General features: G+C 41.9%; 1 protein-coding gene across 1 annotated transcript in view; it reads right to left on the bottom strand.

Moving 5' to 3' along the window:
• The window catches only part of LOC129819531 (ephrin-A3-like), an 89,507-nt gene extending 66,768 nt beyond the window's left edge, over positions 1-22,739 (bottom strand). Inside the window, exon 1 of the mRNA XM_055875869.1 lies at positions 21,823-22,739. Coding sequence (XP_055731844.1) covers positions 21,823-21,932 — 110 coding nt within the window. The 5' untranslated portion in view covers positions 21,933-22,739. The remainder of the gene's footprint in view (positions 1-21,822) is intronic.
• Positions 22,740-27,908: the final 5,169 nt, after the last annotated feature.

Genomic DNA, 27,908 nt, shown 5'->3' with positions numbered 1-27,908 from the left:
GAGTAAATGCATCATTGGTAACAATATGCAGATTTTTAAGCACATTTGATTACTATGCTAGTAGTTCTTGCATAAGAAAATGTGTAGGGTTCCCATAGTTGAATCCAGTAAAAAGTACTTTCTGTAGTGCCTCTTTTAGCACTTATGTTGCCTGTAACCCAATTATTTATGATGCAGTTATATAACTTTGTTTAGGTTATTGTCTTAAAGGCCTATCATGCAAACATTTCATGCAAACACATACTTCTTACTCATTACGTTTGTACCAATACCAACACTTTCAAACAATCATTCCTCACTATAATTTCCATTCCAACATTACATGTATCCATCGCAGTGCCATTCTATACCATTGAGCTATAGTTCTAGGTCTGTGTACATACAATATGTAGGTCATATGAACTTCATCCACAACGGTTCAGATGATTTTGGAGCTGTATAGAACAGAGGCCAACACATCCCTCCCTGTCTTCCCCAACCAGCTCTCCAGACTTCCGAAGACAAGGTCGCATGCAGCCTTCCTTGCTTTTCCCAAAATCCCGTTGGCAAGACCGCTAATACATCATACCCTCACACAAAGGCTCGAAATGCTTCAAGTGGCTCCTATTTTATTTAAATCCTTTACTATTTGGCAGTGTCGTCTCTCCATCTCCTTTTCAGAAAGGAGTTTTTCTCCCCAGTTTTAGTTAGTCCTAACTTTATCTTGGATGGTTTACCTCTCTTGTGGGGGCATAGTATATTGATGAGGAAGCATCGGGGGCATTGCACATCTACATGGAATATTAAGTGTTTATAACATAATTCCCTCAACCTTTCTATAGTTGTATTTTGGCTAGGCTAGGGTACTTTGAAACAAGGTAAGACATACTTCAAAGACATGCTTTTAAACAACTAGGTTTATGGTTAAATATACTGAAGAAAAATATAAACGCAACATGCAACAATTTCAACGATTTTACTGAGTTACAGTTCATATGAGGACATTTCAGGTCACAACTTGTAGACTTGTTTACGTGCTGCTGTGCATTTTGTTGCTAACCTTACTTTGCTACCTGACAACTTTACGTTTTTTAGTTTTTAATTACCGTTTATATTTTTAGTTTATCCCTCGCTTGACTTTTTTTCATTCAACTTTTTCTTCATGTGGTTCGTCAGGGCCTCCAACAGCCGAAGCTTAGTAACATTAACACGATGCCTTCTAATTGCAGTTGCTGTACTCTTAATATACAGGAGAACAATTGCCTTACGGCGAAGATAGAAGTGTTGCAAGCCCAGCTTCAGACGCAATCGTTAGGCAAGGGTAATTTCAGTGTAGGAAAGGATGAAACAGCGTCTGTGCCACTAGTAAGTACAGATAGTAGTATAAATCCCCTCGCACAGTCCCCACAGCCGGACAACTTTCTCATGGCTTCTGGAGGGAAATGCTGTAGGAATGCTCAACCGGTGTCGCTCATTCAGCCAACAGAAACTTTCAGCCAGTTCTCCCCATTAAGCAGCAAGTCGGAGTCAGAGGCCGAGTCTTCTCTGGTCTCTACTCCTCCCGTTACGGGGTCTGAGACGCCGAAGGCTCCCACCATTAGCTCTGACAAATTGAAAACCCTAGTCATTGGCAACTCCATTACCCGCAGTATTAGACTTAAAATGAATCATCCAGCGATCATACACTGTTTACCAGGGGGCAGGGCTAACGACGTTAAGGCTAATCTGAAGATGGTGCTGGCTAAATCTAAAACTGGCGAGTGTAGAGAGTATAGGGATATTGTTATCCACGTCGGCACCAACGATGTTAGGATGAAACAGTCAGAGGTCACCAAGCGCAACATAGCTTCAGCGTGCAAATCAGCTAGAAAGATGTGTCGGCATCTAGTAATTGTCTCTGGCCCCCTCCCAGTTAGGGGGAGCGATGAGCTCTACAGCAGAGTCTCACAACTCAATCACTGGTTGAAAACTGTTTTATGCCACCTCCCAAAAGATAGAATTTATAGATAATTGGCCTTCTTTCTGGGACTCACCCATAAACACGACCAAGCCTGGCCTGTTGAGGCGTTACGGACTCCATCCTAGCTGGAGGGGTGCTCTCATCTTATCTACGAACATAGACAGGGCTCTAACTCCCCTATCTCCACAATGAGATAAGGTGCAGGCCAGGCAGTAGGCTGTTAGCCAGCCTGCCAGCTTATTGGAGTCTGCCACTAGCACAGTCACTGTAATCAGCTCAGCTATCCCCATTGAGATCGTGTCTGTGTCTCGACCTAGGTTGGGAAAAACTAAACATGGTGGTATTCGCCTTAACAATCTCACTGGAATAAAGAGCTCCTCCATTCCTAACATTATTGAAAGAGATTGTGATACCTCACCTCTCGAAATAGGGTTACTTAATGTTAGATCCCTCACTTCCAAGGCAGTTATAGTCAATGAACTGATCATAATCTTGATGTGATTGGTCTGACTGAAACATGGCTTAAGCCTGATGAATTTACTGGGTTAAATGAGGCCTCACCTCCTGGTTACACTAGTGACCATATCCCCCGCGCAACCCACAAAGGCGGAGGTGTTGCTAACATTTAGGATAGCAAATTTCAGTTAACAAAAATAAACTACGTTCATCTTTTGAGCATCTAGTCATGAAATCTATGCAGCCTACTCAATCACTTTTGTAGCTACTGCTTACAAGCCTCCTGGGCCATATGCAGCGTTCCTCACTGAGTTCCCTGAATTCCAATCGGACCTTGTAGTCATGGCAGAAAATACTTACATTTTGGTGACTTTAATATTCACATGGAAAAGTCCACAGACCCACTCCAAAAGGCTTTTGGAGCCATCATCGACTCCGTGGGTTTTGTCCAACATGTCTCCGGACCTACTCACTGCCACAAGTCATACTCTGGACCTAGTTTTGTCCTGTGGAATAAATGTTGTGGATCTTAATGTTTTTCCTTATAATCCTGGACGATCGGACCACCATTTTATTATGTTTGCAATCACAACCAATAATCTGCTCAGACACCAACCAAGGATCATCAAAAGTCGTGCTATAAATTCTCGGACAACACAAAGATTCCTAGATGCCCTTCCAGACTCCCTCCGCTTACCCAAGGACGCCAGAGTACAAAAATCAGTTAACCACCTAACTGAGGAACTCAATTGAACCTTGCGCAATACCCTAGATGCAGTCGCACCCCTAAAAACAAAAACCATTTGTCATAAGAAACTAGCTCCCTGGTATACAGAAAATACCCGAGCTCTGAGGCAAGCTTCCAGAAAATTGGAATGGAAATGGCGCTACACCAGTCCACTGACTAGCTTGGAAAGACAGTACCGTGCAGTATCGAAGAGCCCTCACTGCTGCTCGATCATCCTATTTTTCCAACTTAATTGAGGAAAATAAGAACAATCCAATATTTATTTTTGATACTGTCACAAAGCGAACTAAAAAGCATCATTCCTCAAGAGAGGATGGCTTTCCATCCTAAAATAAAAAATAAAAAAATGTAAATTCATGAACTTCTTTGAGGAAAAGATCATGATAATTAGAAAGCAAATTACGGACTCCTCTTTAAATCTGCGTACTCCTCCAAAGCTCAGTTATCTTGAGTCTGCACAACTTTGCCAGGACCTAGGATCAAGGGAGACACTGAAGTGTTTTAGTACTATATCTCTTGACACAATGATGAAAATAATCATGGCCTCTAAACCTTCAAGCTGCATACTGGACCCTATTACAACTAAACTACTGAAAGAGCCTGCTTCCTGTGCTTGGACCTCCTATGTTGAACATAATAAACGGCTCTGTATCCACCGGATGTGTACCAAACTCACTAAAAGTGGCAGTAATAAGGCCTCTCTTGAAAAAGCCAAACCATGACCCAGAAAATATTAAAAACTATCGGCCTATATCGAATCTCCCATTCCTCTCAAAAAAAATTGAAAAAGATTTTGTGCAGCAACTCACTGCCTTCCTGAAGACAAACAATGTATACGAAACGCTTCCGTCTGGTTTTAGACCCCATCATAGCACTGAGACTGCACTTGTGAAGGTGGTAAATTACCTTTTAATGGCATCAGACCGAGGCTCTGCATCTGTCCTCGTGCTCTTAGACCTTAGGGCTGCTTTTGATACCATCGATCACCACATTCTTTTGGAGAGAGTGGAAACCCAAATTGGTCTATACGGACACGTTCTGGCCTGGTTTAGATCTTATCTGTCAGAAAGATATCAGTTTGTCTCTGTGGATGGTTTGGCCTCTGACAAATCAACTGTACATTTCCGTGTTCCTCAAGGATCTGTTTTAGGACCACTATTGTTTTCACTATATATTTTACCTCTTGGTGATGTCATTCGGAAACATAATGTTAACTTTCACTGCTATGCGGATGACACACAGCTGTACATTTCGATGAAACATGGGGAAGCCCCAAAATTGCCCTCGCTGGAAGCTTGTGTTTCAGACTTAAGGAAGTGGATGGCTGCAAATGTTCTACTTTTAAAGTCGGAAAAAACAGAGATTCTTGTTCTAGGTCCCAAGAAACAAAGAGATCTTCTGTTGAATCTAACAATTAATCTTCATGGTTGTACAGTCGTCTCAAATAAAACTGTGAAGGACCTCGGCATTACTCTGGGCCCTGATCTCTCTTTTGACGAAGATATCAAGACTGTTTCAAGGACAGCTTTTTTCCATCAACGTAACATTGCAAAAAACAGAAACTTTTTGTCCAAAAATGATGCAGAAAAATGAATCCATGATTTTGTTACTTCTAGGTTAGACTACTGCAATGCTCTACTTTCCGACTACCCGGATAAAGCACTAAATAAACTTCAGTTAGTGCTAAACACGGCTGCTAGAATCTTGACTAGAACCAACATTTTTTTTAGCCTGGTACCTCTCTAGGTTTCTTCCTAGGTTCTGGCCTTTCTAGGGAGTTTTTCCTAGCCACCGTGCTTCTACACCTGCATTGCTTGCTGTTTGGGGTTTTAGGCTGGGTTTCTGTACAGCACTTTGAGATATCAGCTGATGTAAGAAGGGCTTTATAAATAAATTTGATATGAAATTTGAAATCAGTCAATTGAAATAATTTCATTATGCCCTAATCGGTGGATTTCAGATGACTCGGAATACAGATATGCATCTGTTGGTCACAGATACCTTAAAAAAAGTTAGGGGTGTGAATCATAAAACCAGTCAGTATCTGGTTTGACCACCATTTTCCTCATGCAGTGAGACACATCTCCTTTGCATAGAGTTGCTCAGGCTGTTGATTGTGGCCTGTGGAATTTTGTACCACTGCTCTTCAACGGCTGTGCGAAGATGCTGGATATTGGCGGGAACTGGGACACGCTGTTGTTCATGTCTATCCAGAGCATCCCAAACATGCTCAATGGGTGACATGTCTGGTGAGTATGCAGGCCATGGAAGAACTGGGACATTTTCAGCTTCCAGGAATTGTGTACAGACTCTTGCTACATGGGACGGATGAATTGCACAACAATGGGCCTCAGGATCTTTTCAAATGTTGTCCGTAGCTTATGCCTGCCCATACCATTAACCCCACCGCCACCATGGGGCACTCTGTTCAAAACGTTGACATCAGGAAACCGCTCGCCCACACAACGCCATACACATGGTCTGTGGTTGTGAGGCCGGTTGAACGTACTGACAAATTCTCTAAAAAGATGTTGGAAGCGGCTTATGGGTGAGAAATGAACATAACATTCTCTGGTAACAGCTCTGGTGGACATTCTTAAGTCAGCATGCCAATTGCGCGCTCCCTCAAAACTTGAAACATCTGTGGCATTGTGTTGTGTGACAAAACGGCACATTTTAACGTGGCCTATGTTGTCCATAGCATAAAGTGCAGCTGTGCAATGATCATGCTGTTTAATCAGCTTCTTAATATGCCACACCTGTCAGGTGGATGGATTATCTTGACAAAAGATAAATGCTCACTAACAGGGATGCACACAAATTTGTGCACAAAATTTGAGAGAAATAAGGTTTTTATGCTCTCTCTGGTCTTGTGATCATTTGATATGAACGAACCGTGCACTGAGTATGTTGACAGAATCAAGTCTTTAGACGTTGATGTTATCATTCATTATATTTGTTAGACATGACTGGCGTTTAGCCTATATTTATGTAATTAAAGTCTCCTTGAAGTTTGGTTACATTTTCTGGTGCCTCCCTCATGTCATCACCAGTTTGGACATGAGGCTGTAGCCAATATGCACATCACCTACACTCTTACATTTTATTTCTGTATATGAAAAAAGATTGAAAATCATTCCTAATGTTGGCCTCTCCGATCCAATTCGGATCTCAGTAAGTGTTTGATATTGTGATTTTGTGTGGGTTTTTTTTACCTGTCTATTTGGACAACTTAAATTTCTATCATTTCTATGCTCGTATATCGTTTGTAAGGTTCTCGTGTTCTTCTTATTTCTCATTTTTATGTATTGTGTGTTCTTGCTCTACCTTATGCTATTTTTAGTACTATATTGATATTGGTTACTGAATTGTTGGGTTTAGAGATGGCAAGAAATGCATTTCACTGTACTTGTGCATGTAACATTAAAACTTGACACTTACATTCTTCTTGTACAACTATTATTTTTACTTGTTCATGACAAGACGACGAGCATTAATGTTGAGCCCCGGTCGTGGAAATAAATGTGCTGAAAACAAATGTGTGCCCTATTTAAAATAAGATGGAGAACACGCTATGAAGGAAAAATACTGGAGTTTTGGTGAAGGTACAACCAACAAGCGCAAAAATAATACTGTGATATTGTCAAAACTATACGACTAATGGTAAAAAATCATATGCCGATACAGTACCAGTCAAAAGTTTGGACCCACATACTCATTCCAGGGTTTTTTACTATTTTCTTCATTGTAGAATAATAGTGAAGACATCAATACGATGAAATAACACACATGGAATCATGTAGTAACCAAAAAAGTGTTAATCAAATCAAAATATATTTAATATTTGAGATTTTTCAAAGTAGCCACCCTTCAGCTTGATGACAGCTTTGCACAGTCTTGGCATTCTCTTAACCAGCTTCATAAGGTAGTCACCTGGAATGCATTTCAATTAACAGGTGTGCCTTCTTAATGCGTTTGAGCCAATCAGTTGTGTTGTAACAAGGTAGGGGTGGTATACTGAAGATAGCCCTATTTGGTAAAAGACCAAGTCCATATTATGGGAAGAACAGCTCAAATAAGCAAAGAGAAACGACAGTCCATCATTACTTTAAGACATGAAGGTCAGTCAATTCTTTCTTCAAGTGCAGTCGCAAAAACCATCAAGCACTATGATGAAACTGGCTCTCATGAGGACCACTACAGGAAAGGAAGACACGGAGTTACCTCTGCTGCAGAGGATAAGTTCATTATCGTTACCAGCCTCAGACATTGCAGACCAAATAAATGCTTCACGGAGTTCAAGTAACAGACACATCTCAACATCAACTGTTCAGAAGAGACCTTGTGAATCAGGCCTTCATGGTTGAATTGCTGCAAAGAAACCACTACTAAAGGACACTAATAAGAAGAAGAGACTTGCTTGGACCAAGAAACACGAGCAGTGGACATTAGACTAGTGGAAAAGTGAGATTTTTGTCTGATGAGTAAATATGAGATTTTTGGTTCCAACCGCCGTGTCTTCGTGAGATGCAGTGGTGTAAAGTACTTAAGTAAAAATACTTTAAAGTACTACTTAAGTAGTTTTTTGGGGTATCTGTACTTTACTTTACTATTTATATTTTTGACTACTTTTACTTTTACTGCACTTACATTCCTAAAGAAAAGAATGTACTTTTTACTCCATACATTTTCCCTGACACCCAAAAGTACTTCTCATTTTTTATGCTTAGCAGGACAGGAAAATGGTCAAATTCACACACTAATTAAGAGAACGTCCCTGGTAATCCCCACTGCCTCTGATCTGGGGGACTCACAGACTCAAGAAACACAAATGCGTCATTTGTAAATTATGTCTGAGTGTTGGAGAGTGCCCTGGCTATCTGTCAATTAAAAAGATCTGCTTAATATAAGGAATTTTTTTAACAACTTGTACTTTTACTTTTGATACTTAAGTATATTTTATCAATTACATTTACTTTTGATACTTAAGTATATTTAAAACAAAAGTCTTTTACTGGGTGATTTTCACTTTCACTTTAGTTATTTTCTTTTAAGGTATGTTTACTTTTCCTCAAGTATGACAATTGGGTACTTTTTCCACCACCAGTGAGACGCAGAGTAGGTGTACGGATCTTTTCCCACCGTGAAGCATGGAGGAAGAGGTGTGATGGTGTGGGGGTGCTTTGGTTGCGACGCTGTCTGCAACTGCTTGGCATCCAACGCCAAGTAGCTACAGAGGGTAGTGCAGACAGCCCAGTACATGACTGGGGCCGGGCCCCCTGCCATCCAGGACCTCAATACCAGGCGGTATCAGAACAAGGTCCTAATTGTCAAAGACTACAGTCATTCAAGTCCTAGACTGTTCTCTCTGCTACCGCACAGCACGCGGTACCAATGCACCAAGTCTGGAAACAGCAAGACCCTGAACAGATTCTACCCCCAAGCCGTAAGACTGCTAAATAGTTAGTTAAATAATTAACCAAATTGCTACCTGGACTATCTGCATTGACCCTTTTTGCACAAAGTTCTTTGAGTCATCACTGCTGTTTACATTCTGTCACTTTATTCCTAGTTAGTTATATGTACAGGCATCTACCTCAATGACCTGTACCCCTGAACATTGACTCAGTATTGGTACCCCTTGTACATAGCCAAGTTATCATTACTCACTGTGTATCTATTATGACTTGTATTATTACATGTTTAACTTTTCTATTATTTCTCTATTTTCTTTCTCTCTGCATTGTTGGGAAGGGCCCATAATTAAGCATTTCACTGTTAGTGCACACCTGTTGATTACGAAGCATGTGACCAATAAATCACATTTGATTTGATTTGAAAACCAGTGTTTTCTTTTTTTTATGTTACAGTAAGCAACAGATACATATACCAAAAAATTGCTGAAGATACTATACACAAATAAGTCAGAAGACTTGTTTCCATTGTGGTCCTATAAGTGCTTTATAAGGAATAGGGTGTAGTTTGGGACTTTAAATATCCTTTCAGGTTGCTTTTCTCCACGCATTTTGCAGGACTCATACCCAGCCAACAATACTGAAGAAAACAGCTTTCCGATCCAAAGACTGTCGTTTATATGTGTATTTTTGACACCTGTGCCAACCTATTGCACAAAGAGAAAATGAGACAAATACGAATCACTAAGCTAACAGCTCTGTGGGTCTTTAACGGCTTTGGAAAGTCAATAGAATGTGAAGACAAGATGATAACTGTTTTGAATTAGCATAATCATGCTACATTAATTCAGAAATATTTCCATCGAATTTCATTCCGTTTTGAAGGTCATCCAGTATACTTTCGAGTCAGCGTTGCTCACAGATTCCCAGTCAGCACTACAGACATCAACTACAAGTCAGGAAAGAAAGAAATACTTGAAACATATCTAATGCTGTTTGAGACGGCTGCGTTGCACAGTGGCATGACGAATGTGGAAAAGAACAAATTGAATGCCAGTGAGTAAGATGCATTTGTATGTCAAATTGGCGAGACTGTTCAGAGAGCGAGCCAGGCAGACAGCCATGCATGTAATCATCTAGCAAATCCGCTTGTGTCTCACGCACTGCACTGCACAATGATGCGTAGGGCCAGGCCGCTGCTATTGTCTCTGAGCACTGGTCCACATGAATAACCCTGCGTGTATCCACATTAGCACGGGTCACCTCTCATAAGTATCATCTCTGAAGAAACAGCGGCCGCAGCATATTCGGCAAATAACTTTCACTTCCGCAAAAGCTCACCACCTCTTTCTCCCTCCTGGGTCTCTCAATCATTCTCTCTCCATCTAAAAAAAATAATCTCCCTCTCTCTACCTTGGCACACTTTCCATCATTCCACTGGCACCCCCTGTTCTCCATCACTACTCCCCGCCCCTTTCTCTCAATACTGTTCCCGCACTTTGCCTCTCCTCCATCTTCTTCCATCTCTATTTGTCTCCCTCTGTGTGTTTCTCTCTCTCTTTCTCCCTCTCCCCCAGTCGTTTTCCCATATATATCTCACTGAAAACATCAGAAACCTCAACAGCAGGGGTGTTGGGGCTCCCCTCTCCACCACCACACAGCGCCACCTCTAAATTGCTGGTCCTCCACCCACACAGCCTCAGTGGTTAATGAGCCGGTTGAGTAAGACAGCAGCTCCGTTCCACATTGATCATGAGAAGCCCCCCGCCTCTTACTCCCAGGGAAGCTATTTGTCAAGGTGATCATTTATTTTGTAACACCATGTATGGTGAGCCAACCAGGCAGGCTGGGATGCGCTGAACGTGTTTTTTTTGTCTTCATTTGGTTCGGGTCCTAACAGACTCAGTTTCAGGTCTTAAATCGGGGTCACAACATGTGGTACCACGAACACACAGAGCAATAACTCACTGAGGTTCCACCGGTGAAGAAATACCTTTCAACTTTTTAAGGGGGCGATGGTAGGCCGATTTTACAATAAGGTTGCCACATTTTCACCACAGGTTCCTTGCTATTCCCTCCTACGCCTGTACAAAGGACCGGCAGCTTTTGTTCCCTGATCTCCTGCTAAGTTAAGATCCTTAGCAGCTACACTGGGAGTGAGTGAAAGCCACACTATTGTTTTGACCATGTTGACACAGAACATCCAATTAAGAGGCTACGGTCTGTGGCAGCTTCCCAAATGGTACCCTATCCCCTACATAGTGGACTACTTTTGTCAAGAGTCCACAGGGAATAGGGTGCCATTTAGGACTTAATCTGTGTCAGTGGCAAGGCCAATACCTGATAGGAGGAGACAGGAGTGCGGGCCGCCAGAGGAGAAGTGACTTCTTCGCGGCATTTCCCCCACCGGTCCCATGCACTCCTTAAGATGTTCCACATCTCCCCTCTCTAATTGGCAGACGGCCTCAGATGCAAGATGATTTAATGGCCTGCGTGTGATTTTTCCTGCCTCAGTCAGCCATTAGCAGGGACATCTGTAGCATGTTGGCTTGGGCACGGCGCTGCGAGTGAAAGCTGAGAGCGACTCTGTCTAATGGAGATGGAAGCAGGTAGCTAACGGTGCTGCAACTCCGACGGTTGCAGTCAGGGTACTTCTTCTTCGAGGTACAGTGCCAATCAAAAGTTTGGACACACCTACTGATTCAAGGGTTTTTCAGATTTTTTTCTACATTGTAGAATAATAGTGAATACATGAAAAATATGAAATAACACATGGAATCATGTAGTAACCAGAAAAGTGTTATACAAATCAAAATATATTTTCTATTTAAGAATCTTCAAAGTAGCCACACTTTGCGTTGATGACAGCTTTGCACACTCTTGGCATTCTCTCAACCAGCTTCATGAGGTAGTCACCTGGAATGCATTTCAATTAACAGGTGTGTCTTGTTAAAAGTTAATTTGTGGAATTTTTGTCCTTAATGCGTTTGAGCCAGTTGTGTTGTAACACGGTAGGGGTGGTATACTGAAGATAGCCCTATTTGGTAAAATACCAACTCCATATTATGGAAAGAACAACTTAAATAAGCAAAGAGAAACAACAGTCCATCATTACTTTAAGACATGAAGGTCAGTCAATCGGGAAAATTTCAAGAACTTTGAAAGTTCCTTCAAGTGCAGTCTCAAAAACCATCAAGCGCTATGATGAAACTGGCTCTCATGAGGAGAGTTACCTCTGATGCAGAGAATAAATTAATTAGAGTTAACTGCACCTCAGATTGCAGCCCAAATAAATGCTTCACAGAGTTCAAGTAACAGACACATTTCAACATCTACTGTTCAGAGGAGACTGCGTGAATCAGGCCTTCGTGGTTGAATTGCTGCAAAGAAACCACTACTAAAGGACACCAATTAGAAGAAGAGACTTGCTTGGGCCAAGAAACACGAGCAATGGACATTAGAATGGTGAAAATCTGTCCTTTGGTCTGACGAGTCCAAATTTTAGATTTTTGACTTAAATAAAAACCCTTTAAAGTACTATTTAAGTAATTTTGGGGGGTATCTGTAATTGATGCAAAGAAACCACTACTAAAGGACACCAATAATAATAAGAGACTTGCTTGGGCCAAAAAACACAAGCAAATACAATTTTTATTGGTCACATACACGTGATTAGCAGATGTTGTTGAGGGTGTAGCGAAATGCTTGTGCTTCAAGCTCCGACAGTGCAGTAAATTCTAACAAATGACACAACATGTACCCACTACACACAAATCTAAGTAGGAATTAATTAAGACTACATACATATGGACGAGCAATGTCAGAGCGGAACGGACTAAGGTACAGTAGAATAGTATAGAATACAGTATATACATATGAGATGAGTAATGCAAGATATGTAAACATTATTAAGTGAATGAGATACTGTAGAATAGTATAGAAACAGTACCGGTATATACATATGAGCTGAGTTACACAGTATATGCATATGAGATGAGTAATGCAAAATATGTAAACATTATTAAGTGAATGAGATACTGTAGAATAGCATAGAACAGTACCGGTATATACATATGAGCCGAGTACTGCAAGATATATGAACATTATTAAGTGACTACGATTCCATAGAATAGTATAGAATACAGTATATACATATGAGAAGAGTAATGCCAGATATGTAAACATTATTAAAGTGACTTGTCTTCCATTCCTTAAAGTGGCAAGTTTTTTCTATTCTATAGCCTCTAATGTGCTACTGATGGCTGTTTAACAGTAAGAAGATAGAAGCTGTTTTTCAGTCTCTCGGTCCCAGCTTTGATGCACCTGTACAGGCCTCGCCTTCTTAATGATAGCGGGGTGAACAGGCAGTGTCCTTGACAATTTTTTTGGCCTTCCTGTGACATCGGGTGCTGTAGGGCGGGTAGTTTGCCCCCAGTAATGCGTTGGGCAGACCGCACAACCCTCTGCAGAGCCTTGCGGTGCAAGTTTGTGAGGGTTTTAGGTGACAAGCCAAATTTCTTTAGCCTCCTCAGGTTGAAGAGGCTCTGTTGTGCCTTCTTCGCTACACTGTCTGTGTGGGTAGTCCATTTCAGTTTGTCAGTGATGTGTACGCCAAGGAACTTGAAGCTTTCCACCTTCTCCACTGCTGTCCCATCGATGTAGATAGGGGGGTGCACCCTCTAATGTTCCTGAAGTCCACAATCATCTCCTTTGTTTGGTTGACGTTGAGTGAGAGGTTGTTTTCCAGGCACCACATTCCCAGAGCCCTCACCTCCTCCCTATAGGCTGTCTTGTCATCATTGGTAATCAAGCCTACTACTGTTGTGTCGTTTGCAAACTTGATGATTGAGTTGGAGGCGTGTTTGGCCACGCAGTCATGGGTGAACAGGGAGTACAGGAGGGGGCTGTGTATGCACCCTTATGGGGCCCCAGTGTTGAGGATCAGCAGAGTGGAGGGGTTGTTTCCTACCTTCACCACCTGGGGGCAGTCCGTCAGGAAGTCCAGGACCCAGTTGCACAGGGTGGGGTTCAGACCCAGGGCTTCAAGCTTAATGATGAGCTTGGAGGAAACTATGGTGTTGAATGCTGAGCTATAGTCAATAAACAGCATTCTTACATAGGTATTCCTCTTGTCTAGATGGGATAGGGCAGTGTGCAGAGTGATGGCGATTGCATCGTCTGTGGATCTATTGGGGCAAATTGAAGTGGGTCTAGGGTGGCAGGTAAAGGTAGAGGTGATATGAGCCTTGACTAGTCTCTCAAAGCACTTCATGATGACAGAGGTTAGTGCTACGGGGTGATAGTCATTAAGTTCAGTTACCTTTACTTTCTTGGGTACAGGAACAATGGTGGCCATCTTGAAGCATGTGGGGACAGCCGACTGGGATAGGGAGATTGAATATGTCCGTAAACACACCAGCCAGCTGGTCTGCGCATGCTCTGAGGATCGTGGCTAGGGAAGCTGTCTGGGCCGGAAGCCTTCAGAGGGTTAACACGTTTAAATGTTTTACTCATGTCCGCCACAGAGAAGGAGAGCCCACAGTCCTTGGTAGCGGGCCGCGTCGGTGGCACTGTGTTATCCTCAAAGCGTGCGAAGAATGTGTTTTGCCTGTCCGGAAGCAAGACGTCGGTCTCGGTGACGTGGCTGGTTTTCCTTTTGTAGTCCGTGAATATCTGTAGTCCCTGCCACATACGCCTTGTGTCTGAGCCGTTGAGCTTCTTTGATTGCCTTGCGGAGTGAATAACCACACTGTTTATATTCTTCCATGTTCCCAGGCGCCTAGCCATGGTTAAATGCGGTGGTTCGCGCTTTCAGTTTCGCGCAAATGCTACCGTCTATCCACGGTTTCTGATTAGGGATGTAAGAATATTTTGAGAGATGAATACACAACGCAGAGGACGAGAAGTCAATAGAGTATTAACGGTCAGTAGGGAATGATCAATGGAAATAGTGGTTTTTCCAAAACAATATCCCATTAGCAAGGAAGCTATGAATGCTACTAAAGTAGTGATTAAAGATTCTGCCGACATGCTGCTCACACTCTTTTGACAATGAATGGAGCTGCACAGGTCACAGCTGCTCATTGGAACAAATGGTCAGCTGTGTTGGAGGCTCCTAACATCATCATAGCATGTAATCCAGCTACTCTGATGTATCCTCCAGATACCACATTACTTGAACATGACTGTTGTGAGTTGGTTTTGGATCAGCTCTCTGATGGGTTTACTAAGAGTCATCTGTTGGAAAACCCTGAGGTTATCTCATACACAGACGGTTCAAGCATTGCGGAGGAGTGTGTGAGGAAGGCACGCTGGGCAGTTACTACAATACTTCAATAGTAGGGGAAAGCAGACAGACAAGTAAAAGAGGCGTGGGGAATAACTCCCGAGGGGGGACATGACATAGTACCAGGACAGTGGGTGATGGTAAAAATATATATACAACAGACACATGAAATGCCAAAGTGGGAAGGTCTTTATCAAGTTTTGCTCATAATGAGGTCAGCAGTGAAAGTCCAGGGAAAATCACAATGGATACATGTCACTCAATGCAAGGTTGTCCATTTTGATGGCAAAGCGGAGCCTGGAGAATAAAGAACTGACTGATGAGCAATCGGGGGTCAATCTCGGGTGAAGAAGCATGGTAAGATGATCAGAACCTGATAAGCTTCTATGTTGTACACCGCAGTCAACATATTAGGGATATCTAGGTGAAATGTCCAACGTTTTCCTGAAAATCACAACAACAACAAAAAATCAGTGAAATTTTCATTTCTCTTGAAACCAGGACATGTTACTTTCACTTTTTTGATTCCTTCGGTACAGGTTATGAGAATCTACCATCTGAAGCTGAAGCTATTTTCCTTGACCCAAGGACTGTACTTGAAATTATATAAGATCATCGGTGAAGTTGTCATTAGAGATGTCCTTATCAACCAGTGGAACGAAAGAAGAATTCCTCACTACTGGCAGACTGTCAGAACATAATTTCTAATAGTTATCTATGTGGGACTGATACCAGTGTGGAAGAGCTGGTCACGTTTAAAGGACTTGGTGAATGATTACCTTGCCAATAGGACGATTGAATATTATTGTCTTGTCGACAATTTTTTTTTTTTTGAGTTTCCTCCTAATACAGGATGTGGTAGGAATCGTAAGAGACATCATCATTACACCTGTTAATACTTATTTTCTATACCTTTGTTTGAAATATATTTCTTATTGCAACAGCAAGTAAAATATGCCCTTTGTGTTTTATAGAAATCCAAGGTGTTTAATGTGAATCATTTTATGCTTACTGCTAATGTTTTTTATACTTTCTATTTTTTCATGCTTTATATTGTTTTCTAAAAATACATTTTAAGTATATTTATTTTTTAAATGGTCTAGGGGGGAGTGTAAGAATGTTTTGAAGATAAAAACACAACGCAGAGGACAAGAAGTCAATAGTGTACTAACGGTCAATAGGGAATGATCAATGGAAATAGTGTTTTTTCTGTAATAAGGGATTAATGATCAATGGGTCAGATACATGGGAGGAATTTCATTCCGGGACTCATAGCTACATGGCAAGTTCTCATTGGTCCAAATTGTTAATACATTGAACCTGAAATCGGATACTTCTTATTTGGCCTTTGGCCCAGTTTTATTGCAAGGAATACTAATTGGTCAACCACTTGCTAGGGCTGGGTATAAAGTACATCTGTCCCTTTGTTCTGTGGAGAGAAGCACAGGAGAGAATCACTGAAGAGAATCACTGAGGACAGGGGAGAATGAACATCTGACTCTCAGCATAATAGCTCCTCTTTGAATAAAACTATTTCTCTCTCCCCCTGATTTGCTTTGGGGTCTGTGTTATTGAAGAGTAACATCAACTGCTAACAGGGTAGATTTTAATAGTCACAGTGGGTACTACATCTCCTATACACTTCCTTATAAACTCAGTCACCGTATCCATGTATGCATCTAGATTATTTTCGCAAGCTACCCGGAACAGGTCCCAGTCCACGTGATCAAAACAATCCTGAAGTGTGGATTCCGATCGGTCAGACCAGCGTTGAATACTTTGAAGCACGAGTACCTCCTGTTTGAGTTTCTGCCTATAGGACGGGAGGAGCAAGATGGAGTCGTGGTCAGATTTGCTGAAAGGAGGGTGGAGGAGGGCCTTGTAAGCATTCCGGAAGTTTGGACATTAGACCAGTGGAAATCTGTCCTTTGGTCTGATGAGTCCAAATTTGAGATTTATGGTTCCAACAGCCATGTCTTTGTGAGACACAGAGTGGATGAACGGATTATCTCTGCATGTGTGGTTCCCACCGTGAAGCACGGAGGAGGAGGTGTGATGGTGCAGGGGTGCTTTGCTGGTGACACGGTCAGTGATTCATTTAGAATTCATGGCACACTTAACCAGCATGGCAACCATAGCATTCTGCAGTGATACGCCATCCCATCTGGTTTGCACTTAGTGGGACTATCATTTGTTTTTCAACAGGACAATGACCCAAAACACACCTGATGAGGGCTATTTGACCAAGGAGAGTGATAGAGTACTGCATTAGATGACCTAGCCTCCACAATCACCCGATCTCAACCCAATTGAGATCGTTTGGGATGAGCTGGTTGAGAGAACGCCAAAAGCTGTCATCAAGGTAAAGGGTGGCTACTTTGAAGATTCTCAAATATAAAATATATTTTGATTTGTTTAACACTTTTTTGGTTACTACATGATTCCATATGTGTTATTTCATAGTTTTGATGTCTTCACTATTATTCTTCAATGTAGAAAATAGTTTAAAATAAAGAAAAAACCTTGAATGTGAAGGTGTGTCCAAACTTTTGACTGGTATTGTATATATCCCAATTCCCCAGGGCAGTGATTGGGGACATTGCTCTGTGTAGGGTGCCGTCTTTCGGATGGAACGTTAAACGAGTGTCTTGCCTCTTTGTTGACAATAAAGATACCATGGCACTTATTGTAAGAGTAGAGGGGTAAACCCATATCCTTGCTAAATGATGACCATCATGACCACCTAATCATCCCCAGCTTCCAATTGGCTCATTCCTCCCCCCTCCTCTCCCCTGTAACTATTCCCCAGGTCTTCGCTGTAAATGAGAATGTATTTTCAGTCAGCTTACCTGGTAAAATAAGAGGTAAATGTGAATTTTTCCTCAGAATAAAACCCGTAGCAAGCTGTTTTCATGGCCTTAACACAAACAGCTTGGTTTTCATGTGATCCCATTTTTCACAGCTGGATTTCTTTCTGTAGCCATCTGGGCTGAATGCTTCACTCAAGGGTACAACCAACAGCGAGGCCTCATCACCCAGAGTTCATCCCTGAAAGCCCCTGGTCCCTTGCCCTCTGCCCTGGCCTCGGCTCCTCCCTGTTCCCCCTGAGGTAGTATCTAATTCTGAGGTGGGTAAGTGAGGCCTGCAGCAGGACGTGGACAGCGGGATACATCCCAAATACCACCTTAATCCCTATATAGTGCACAACTTTTGACCAGGGCCCATAGTGCTTTGTTTACAACTAGTGTACTATATAAGGAACAGGGTGCCTTTTGAGATGAACCAACGATGCTGAAGTGGCCTAAAGCCTACGGCCTATAAGGCTTGATCGCTTATCAGTATTCCTGCCATAGCCTCTGTGGATTTGTCTGCTACCTGCAAACTGGGTCAATTTTTGCATTATTTTACAGATTCTTATCTCAATGTGGAGGAGGGGATTTTTTTTAAACAAACACACACATCGCCCCACACAGATACACGTATTATCATTGGAATATATTAAAATGAAAATATATTCATATAAGTGTTATATTAAGGTGCTGATGTGTCAAGACCTGATGAATGATTATCCCGTACAATGCCTGGGCGTACTGCTCACGCTGTGCAAGTCACAGAACACACACCAAATGAATAATTAACAATGATAGATAATACTAATACAGAATGTGACACGCACAAACCTGCAAAACCCTCGCAACACTTTGAACATGGGCTGGTACTGCTAATGATTCTCTTTTAATATGCCTCCTCTATTGAGATTCTAACTGACATGCATAATTGCTATCGCAACCAGGGCTAGTTGGAATTTGACTAGGTGTTCGTTTGCACTGCTGGTTGGGTCCACTAGAGGTGATTGACATACCTTGAGTATCTCAAGCCTCACATGCCCAGAACTCAAGCCTCGCATACCCAGACTGAGTTATATGAAATACTTCAGAATTATCATCCAGATGCATTCAAACAACTCTATTGCATAGACGTAATTATCTTTGATATTATCTTTCCATCTGAGTATATGTCCCAAATGGCACCCTATTCCCTATATATAGTGCACTTTTCACCAGAGCCCTATGAGCCCTGGTCAAAAGTAGTGCACTATAAAGGGAATAGGGTGCAATTTGGGACTCACCCTGGGTTTTGGAGGTGAATGAGGAAACAAGAGCAGATGGGGGGGAGGTAATGAGATGCACACAACAACAAAAAAGAAATTGATGGGGACAGGCTGGCCATGAGAGAGTAGAAAAATAAGGGAAAGAGGGAGGTAAATAACCAAGTATGAGCTAGAGAGAGGAGATACAGGCGATAAGCCAGTGTCTGAGGTGAATATAAATGGACAAAACGAAAAGGTGGAAAAACAGATAGAAAGAGAAAAATAGAACGAGAGAGAGAGGGAGAGAGAGAGAGAGAAAGTGAGCAACAGAGGGGTGAGGGGAGAAGATAAAAGAATGTGAGAAAGATGGATAACTAATGAGAGGACAAAGGCACCAGATACCCCATCGATCTGTGCTGCAGAGGTATTGAGTTAGAGGTCTGGAGATGGTTACCTACAGTATAGTTACCTACTGTAGTAAGATTGTTATGACCAAGGAGAGATAGAAGAAGAATAGGAAGAGAGGGGCAGGTTTCTGGGGTGGTGTGTGTGTGTGTGTGTGTGTGTGTGTGTGTGTGTGTGTGTGTGTGTGTGTGTGTGTGTGTGTGTGTGTGTGTGTGTGTGTGTGTGTGTGTGTGTGTGTGTGTGTGTGTGTGTGTGTGTGTGTGTGTGTGTGTGTGTGTGTGTCTTGTGCACGCGTGTTTGTTTGTGCATGTGTGTGTGTGGAGGGGGGGGGGGCATAGACGGGGTGTGGGTTTCAAGTTTGGGGAAGCAAACTTTCACCATAGAAATTCACCTTTACCACAACGCATTCCATGCATCCTCACATTTGCAGACTTACGTCAGATATCCCACTCTTCCTATTTGTGAGGATTAGATTGTCTCGTCCTAATTTAGGCTAATAATATAACTCAATCACTGTTTGCAAATAGAATAAAATTCAACGCAGCGCGTAGTGGCGTAGAGTAGGCTAAACTACAGGCTATATCAGATAGCCGTTAGTTTCTTTGCAGGGCAAAATGTGGCCTTTAATATACATATTTCATGTATTTCTACAACACTTCATATTACTGGAGACATTAGCAGAATATTTTTGTAATACGACAAAAATGACAGGTGAGCCAGATCAATAAAAACAGTGTTTTCTTCAACCATCTAATAGGCCTAAGGAAAAAAGAGAGACACAAATACAATATGACGTCCATCTAACCTGGAGGAGTAAATGATTGTTCAAGAACTAATTTAGAACTAAACACAGTGAATACGCACACTCACCTGGGATTAGTGCTGAGCGATTAACCCGAAATGTCGGTTATTTTTTTATTTTTTTAAAACAACCAACTGACAAGAAGTCAGTTCAATTATTTGAATTCCATTTTGTACATTTTTTCTTCTTCTGTGATTTCGATGTGCAGTTTCGGTGGAGATAAATCAGATCAAGCCTGAACTGTGTTATGTTGTAGTTTCAAACAGACAAATATTCGACATAGTTTAGCACTGAAAACATGGTAATTAACTACAATGACCATAATCCATTGCGCTCCCACTTACCTTAGTCCAGTCTGACTTGGAATTAAATAATGAAGTAATCAAATAAAACAAATATTTTATTAAAGTAATGTGAATAAATGATAGTTAATAAAGTGATATGCAGTAATGAGCAGTCACTACCATCATGGGACTTCTATTAATTGTATTAATTGTTACAGCATTCAACCCACATAATGCATAGTGCATTTAGTGTCTAAAAAAATTGCAAAACCAACATTTTTTCATAAGCTAACCGAAAACGAACCCACCTCAGAAACCACTAATCGCTCAGCACTACCGGGGATATGACTGATACTCTCTGCTGGTGCCAATAAGATAGGCAGCTGTTTGCTCAATTAAGTTGAGCATTTTGATAACTAAAGACAGATTAGAGTCTTTCCACTGTCTTCAATTTACAGTAATAGCCATTTGCTTTCCCAAACTATGTTATTCTGCGATTGTATTTAGAAATACCGCAAAATGCTTGGCTGGGTCTCTCTGCTTTTCATTGACAGTTGCAACTCAAGTATCATCTATTTGGTAATTGCCGTGCCCGCTGCCCAAAATGCGGGCCCTTTCGACTGTAGGCTGTGTGATTTAAAACAACCCACATCATTTTTTCTTCAAAAAACGAATGATCCTCTGTGGCCAAATCATGCTTTCTGGTGTAGCAGCCTATTTTGAATGATTTTATTTTGTTTTATGTATAGACAATAGGATAATTAGGCTACATCATTTTGGCAACTTAATTCAATATGAAATAGCTTTCCCTAGCCTTATGGATGCACCACCTATGGGGGGGGGGGGGGGGGGGGGACAAAGAAAGCAGACAACATCCGAATGGATTGCAGTCAGATGGAAAGGGTTGAGTGTTTGTGAGAGAGTGAGAGGGGGGGGGGGGTCATAGATGACAGATATGAGTCATTGTGGAGTAAGAGATGGACAGTGACAACTGAGTTGGCCGCATTAATTACATATTCATATAGAACACCAGGTACCTGCTTACATGGTGGAAAGGAACATTAAGGCAACACAATTGCCTGGTGTTGGCTAGTGTGTGTGTGTGTGTGTGTGTGTGTGTGTGTGTGTGTGTGTGTGTGTGTGTGTGTGTGTGTGTGTGTGTGTGTGTGTGTGTGTGTGTGTGTGTGTGTGTGTGTGTTTAATTGGAAATGAATACAGCATTCATCACACACTTAACAATGATTCATACATACATTTCACCTGTAAATTCTCTAAAAAATTAACTTTTAGTTAGGGGATGATCAATTCCTCATACTGACATCTGTCGTCGGTTTAGGTCCATAGCAACAAAGAAAACAAAGACAATAGTGTACTGTATTACACTTGAAGCCTACTTACTGTAAATTTGAGCTGTTCCAATAGACGGCATGTCGGTCGTTGGCTCGCGTCAGGTGCAAGTGTGTCAAGGCGAGCGCTATTAGACAGAGAGAAACCGTTGCGAGAGCCATAATCCCACTGTTCCTCGTTCTTTTTAGGCTACCTTCTTCGCTCTCAGTTTCCGCCGTCCCAAACAGTGGGTCTCTCACAACATCCCAGCGGTCAAAACAACGCAGTTGAATAGTTTCCAGCAACCTTTGGGAAGGACAAATATGCGTACTTGGCTTGGTTTACGTGTTTTTCAATTCTAACTCCATTGCGCGAAGAATCCCATTTGGGCATTCTCCCCAATCCTGTTTGTGCTTACTTTGCCTGCTGCGCACGTTGAAGTCACCGTGCTTTGAGTAGGCTATTACTTTTATGTTCCCTATTCCTCTCCACTGACCGAAAACAGTAGTGTAATAAGAATAAGTGATAAGGCAAATTAGGCTGCCACAATTGACAACTGTAGTCCCATGTTGAGCCAAGAAGACGCTGCAATTCTCCTCAACATATCTCAATACTATCTTTTCGTCTTGGTTGGTCAAGCACAGCTGGCATTGAAGTTTCTCAAAATGTGTTCACGTTATCCTTCTGTTGGTATTGGGCTCCCGTTTCGACGATAGACTACTTCGTCATGTTAAATTAGCCTCCGCTCAGACTGTCAGTCGAGACTTTGAGGTGCCTACCTTGCCTTGCTACCCAGACTCCTTGCTCCAGCCAAACGCCACGCCCACGGACGTTGGTTTATTCTCCGCAATGAAAGTATATACGTCAAGTATGCAGCGAACGACAGAGCAGCGGAAGAATTTGGTGGCTAGTTTCTATCTGCCGCCGCTTCCAAACCACCCACGCACTGCGCGCCAGTTTCCTACAATCCCGCCCTCTGATGGACAAGATGCGCTCACTCTGCCCAACCCCGCCACCACGGTGTGTGTGTGTGTGTGTGTGTGTGTGTGTGTGTGTGTGTGTGTGTGTGTGTGTGTGTGTGTGTGTGTGTGTGTGTGTGTGTGTGTGTGTGTGTGTGTGTGTGTGTGATGCGCGCGTCTGCGTGTGATGCGGGCGTGTGTTTAATTTCCAAAATTCAGAGAGATTTTAATTAACCTGTTTAATTTCGATGGTGGGTTTAAACACTATTAATTTCACTGTTTTAGGCATTACTGTGTTTGATTAACTATGCAAATTCTATAGGCCTATTATAACGGTTATTATCATATCTTGGGTGTAATTTTCATAAGTGGTTTTGGTGATGTGAGTGGGGATTTAAGTCTCCCTAATGTGAGTTTCTATAATCTGTCATTGGGAATACTAAATGCTTTGCATCTTGTGATTAGTTCTCACTAAAGTTCAAATTCATTGGAGAAAATGCTATATATATTCCTCCAAAACCACAGTAGGTCTATAGCCCTACTCTCTCCTCCTCGCACCCCTTCTTTCATGCACACACGCTCTCACACACACTCTGACACACACACTCTAACACAAACACTCTACCACAAGCACACACACACACACACACACACCCAGTCTATTTTGATCTCGATTCCCTTCACTCACTCTCTCCCTCTCTGTTGTTTTTGTCAGTGATGACCCCTCTTTTGAATGCCTTCCAGGCATGTTGCCTTGGTGACAGGGAAAGGGGGATGAAAGAGAAAGAGCGAGTAGCCTACCAACACTTTCCCCCAACTCTCCCTTTCCTCTGCCTGTTCGTACTATGCCAGATCCCTTGCTACTAGCATTTGTCACCCCTTTGTCACCGCTCACTCAAGAGGAATGCATTGCGTCTCCATGGCATGTCCCAGCCATCTCTTCACAAACCCTCTCTTTTTTTATAACCTACAACTCATACTGAAAGCACTCTCAATGAAGATCAGAAAATATTGAGATTGACATGTTTAATATTCACATATTCCTATTTGAGAAACAGGAACCACGTAGTAGGCCTTATGCGTGTGTATGGGAAGGGTTGGCCTATGTATGAGTGTTAGAGTGTGAGTGTCTCAATATGGGCTTTATACAAACATAGTACGTGAGAGGGAAGCATGGTCTAGTGGATTGCTTCATGTCATCAATAATCACATGTGTTTAAATTTGATGTTTTGGGACGTGTTGCGAATGTGCACTCTTTGGCCGTTGCTGGGCACTGCATGGTAAACATGTGTAGCCTTACACTATAGAGAAGGTACCTTGTTTACTCGACGTGCACAGTGATTCATTCATGATTGTTACCGGTATGGACATATTGATGATTTAGATCATATATTATCATCAATCTACCTCTTTGTCTTCCTATATCCTTGTTTTCATGATAATGATTTACTAACAGAATTCATTAACAGAGAAATATTTTTGAGAAATGTTCTGCTCTGTTTCTCTTCGGCGTCATACATTTTCTCCTGTTTCTTTTTACCACTCTTCTTTTCGCTCTTTGTTTCTTTCATTTCTTATCTCACTTAATAATAATCACATTTTAAATTCAAACACCAAAGACCTACTTTGAATGAAGTGTTCAGAGAATTCTGGGTATGAGAATGATCCCAAATAAACACATTTAGTGAGTGTAACCAACCATTATTAATAAGAAAAACAACAATATATGGCCACGAAGAAACACCTACCAATGATGTGTACAGTTTCAAATCTTGCCGTCTATGTCCCTGTCCCTCTCCCCATGTTCAGCGTTGTGTTAGTAAACCACAATGGCATGGCCATCACACCCACCTCCCAAGTCTTCCCTTTCTCACCCCTACTGCCCGACATGAATTTTCAATTCCTCTGTTTACCTAACCCCACTGTGCCAAAAACAAGTGAGATGGCGAGAGAGACCAAGTGAGAGCCTAGGAGACTATGGTGAGAAAGAACGAGAGAGAGAAATTGAAAAGAGAGAAAGTTTAAGGGAGGGGGAGAGAAAGACGAAGGACACTATAGTGTGTCTGTTATGGTTATTGGCGATCAGGAGGATGGCAGGTCTGAACTCTAGGTGGGCCTTACTGATGTGTGTACCCTTGAGCGTGGTACTTAACCTGATTCGCTCCAGCAAGTACCCAGCTGTACAAATGGCTAATGAGATCGGGAAGATATAGGACCCGGGATAATGGCATCTGCCAAGCAATCAAGAACAATGTTCTGCAATGTCAGGACATGATGAAAAGTGAGAGAGAAAGTTAACGAGTGGATAAGAGGTGAACCTTCGGGGAATGAGCTGGGTACTGGTAAATGATCGTGGCGACTGAAAAGGAGGGGAGAATGGAGATGGGGGCGTGCTGTATGTATTAAGAGTGATGACAGACATCATAACAGGTGTGAGACACATGTACAGTAGGCAGGGTTGGGGTGTAACGGATTGCATATAACACTTCTCTGTTTTCTCAATGACATTCAAATCAGCATTGAAAACAGGCACAAGTTTAAATTTGTTCAACATGGGCGAGTCTGACCACAAGTCAGAGACCACTATGATGACACACCAAATGTGTTTGATGGATCGCGGGAAAAGAACCTGAATAGGCTATTGTAGGCTTTTGTAGGCTACAGTCCAAGCTATAGTGAGCACCATAAATAATTGGACAGTGACCATTTTTTTGGTTATTTTAGTCTTGTACTCTAGCACCTGGAGTTTGAAAGGACACAATGACAATAACGGTGAAGTGCAGACTGTCAGCTTTAATTTGAGGGTATTTTCATACATATCGGATGAACCGTTAAGAAATTATAGAAGATTTTGTACATAGCCCCCTCCATTTTCAGGCATCAAAAAACATTGGACAGTTTAACATAATGTAGAATAAAGTAATCATTGTTAAAATTTGGTTGCATATCCTTTGCATGCAATGACTGCTTGAAGACCGCTGAGTATCTTCCCTGGTGATGCTCTGCCAGGCCTGTACTGCAGCCATCTTCAGTTCCTGCTTGTTTCGGGGATTTATTGCCTTCAGTCTCCTCTTCAGCATGTAAAATGCATGTTCAATGGGATTCAGATCCGGTGATTGACTCGGCCAGTCAAGGATTTTCCACTTTTTGGCCATCAAAAACCCATTCGTTGCTCTAGCAGTATTTTGAGGATCATTGTCTTGTTGCATGATGAAGTGCCGTCCAATGAGTTTGGAGGCATTTGGTTTTATCTGAGCAGATAAATATTTCATTGTTCTACTTCTGTCTGCAGTCACATCATCGATGAAGACAAGTGAGGCTGTTCCACTGGCAGCCATACAGGCCCAAGCCATAACACCCCCTCCACCATGTTTCACAGATGAGGTGGTATGCTTTGGATCATGGGCATGTCTATGTTTCTCTCCACACATTTCTATTTCCATCACTCTGGTACATGTTAATCTTTGTCTCATCTGTCCACAATACTTTTTTTTCAAGAACTCTTGGGGCTCTTTTGGGTGCTTTTTAGCAAACTGTAATCTCGCCTTTCTGTTCTTCAGGCTTATCAGTGGTTTGCATCTTGTAGTTCTGCTGGTGTAGTCTTCTACATATGGTAGACTTTGACACATCTACACCTGCATCCAGGAGAGTGTTTTGATCTGTTGGGCTGTTGTCGGGGGTGGTTTCTTCACCATAGAGAGTATTCTCCGGTCATCCACCACAGTGGTCTTCCTCAGTCTACCGGGTCTTTTGACATAATTGAGTTCACCGGTTGTTTTTTTCTTGTTTAATGATGAACCAAACTGCAGACTTGGGCATGCCCAGGGTTTTTACAATGTTCCTGATTGATTGATTTTCATTTCTGAGCCTTATGACGGCAGCTTCATTTGCATCGACACTGCTGTCTTCCTCATGTTGTCACACCCCAACAACAACCTCCAAAGGCAATAGCAGAGTCTAGAATCAATACTATTCATCAACAGCTCTCCTGCATTCACTAACGACACAAATGAATACACCTGCCTAACGACACACATCTGTGAAGCCAATTCAACAAATACTTGTAGTACCTTAAAATGGGGGGGACCATGTACAAATGGTGCTGTCATTTCTAAACGGTTCATCCGATATGTATGAAAATACCCTCAAAGTAAAGCTGACAGTCTGCACTTCACCCTCATTGTCATTGTATCCTTTCAAACTCAAAGTGCTAAAGTACAGAACCAAAATAACAAAAAATGGTCACTGTCCAATGAATTATGTTGCTCACTGTATGTCTTCCAATGGTGCGACTGCTGTCGGCATTCCAAAGATTATCCAACTTGAACAAACGCTTGGAGGTAAGGATGACAGCAGTGGTCTGGTCTACGGCGATACGGATATCACTTATTATTGATATCTACAGTACATAGGTCATTGATGTGAATCACACTGCTGCTCTCTCATTTAGCTATTTGCGCCTTACGGATTGTGGTTGTTGTGGATGGCTGTTCACAAATCTAAATGTGTATTTGAGCCCAATAATGGTTGAATTCAAGAAGTTTAAGGTGCCTATCAATCATTGTTTTGAAACCAGTGGACAGCCAGTGAAAAATGTACTCTTGCAACAGCTGCATAGCGTGGATCCCAGCCTATGGAATAAAAGTGAGACTTTTATTGCTCAATCTAATTCATGCTGATAAAAAAAATCCATAGGCCTAATGGAGACATGCTCAAACTCGTACACTTTAGATAAACTTAAAGGAGCATTCTGTAGTTGCTACATCCAATTTTGGATTTGTATATATATATATATACAGTGGGGCAAAAAAGTATTTAGTCAGCCACCAATTGTGCAAGTTCTCCCACTTAAAAAGATGAGAGAGGCCTGTAATTTTCATCATAGGTACACTTCAACTAAGACAGACAAAATGAGAAAAAAAATCCAGAAAATCACATTGTAGGATTTTTTATGAATTTATTTGCAAATTATGGTGGAAAATAAGTGTTTGGTCACCTACAAACAAGCAAGATTTCTGGCTCTCACAGACCTGTAACTTCTTCTTTAAGAGGCTCCTCTGTCCTCCACTCGTTACCTGTATTAATGGCACCTGTTTGAACTTGTTATCAGTATAAAAGACACCTGTCCACAACCTCAAACAGTCACACTCCAAACTCCACTATGGCCAAGTGGACAGTCATATTCTTGAAGATCAAGG

The sequence above is a fragment of the Salvelinus fontinalis genome, chromosome 22 (assembly GCF_029448725.1).
Source record: "Salvelinus fontinalis isolate EN_2023a chromosome 22, ASM2944872v1, whole genome shotgun sequence".
Lineage (NCBI taxonomy): Eukaryota > Metazoa > Chordata > Actinopteri > Salmoniformes > Salmonidae > Salvelinus > Salvelinus fontinalis.
Note: the sequence above shows the minus strand (reverse complement) of the source record. Positions and strands in the feature narration are given on the sequence as shown.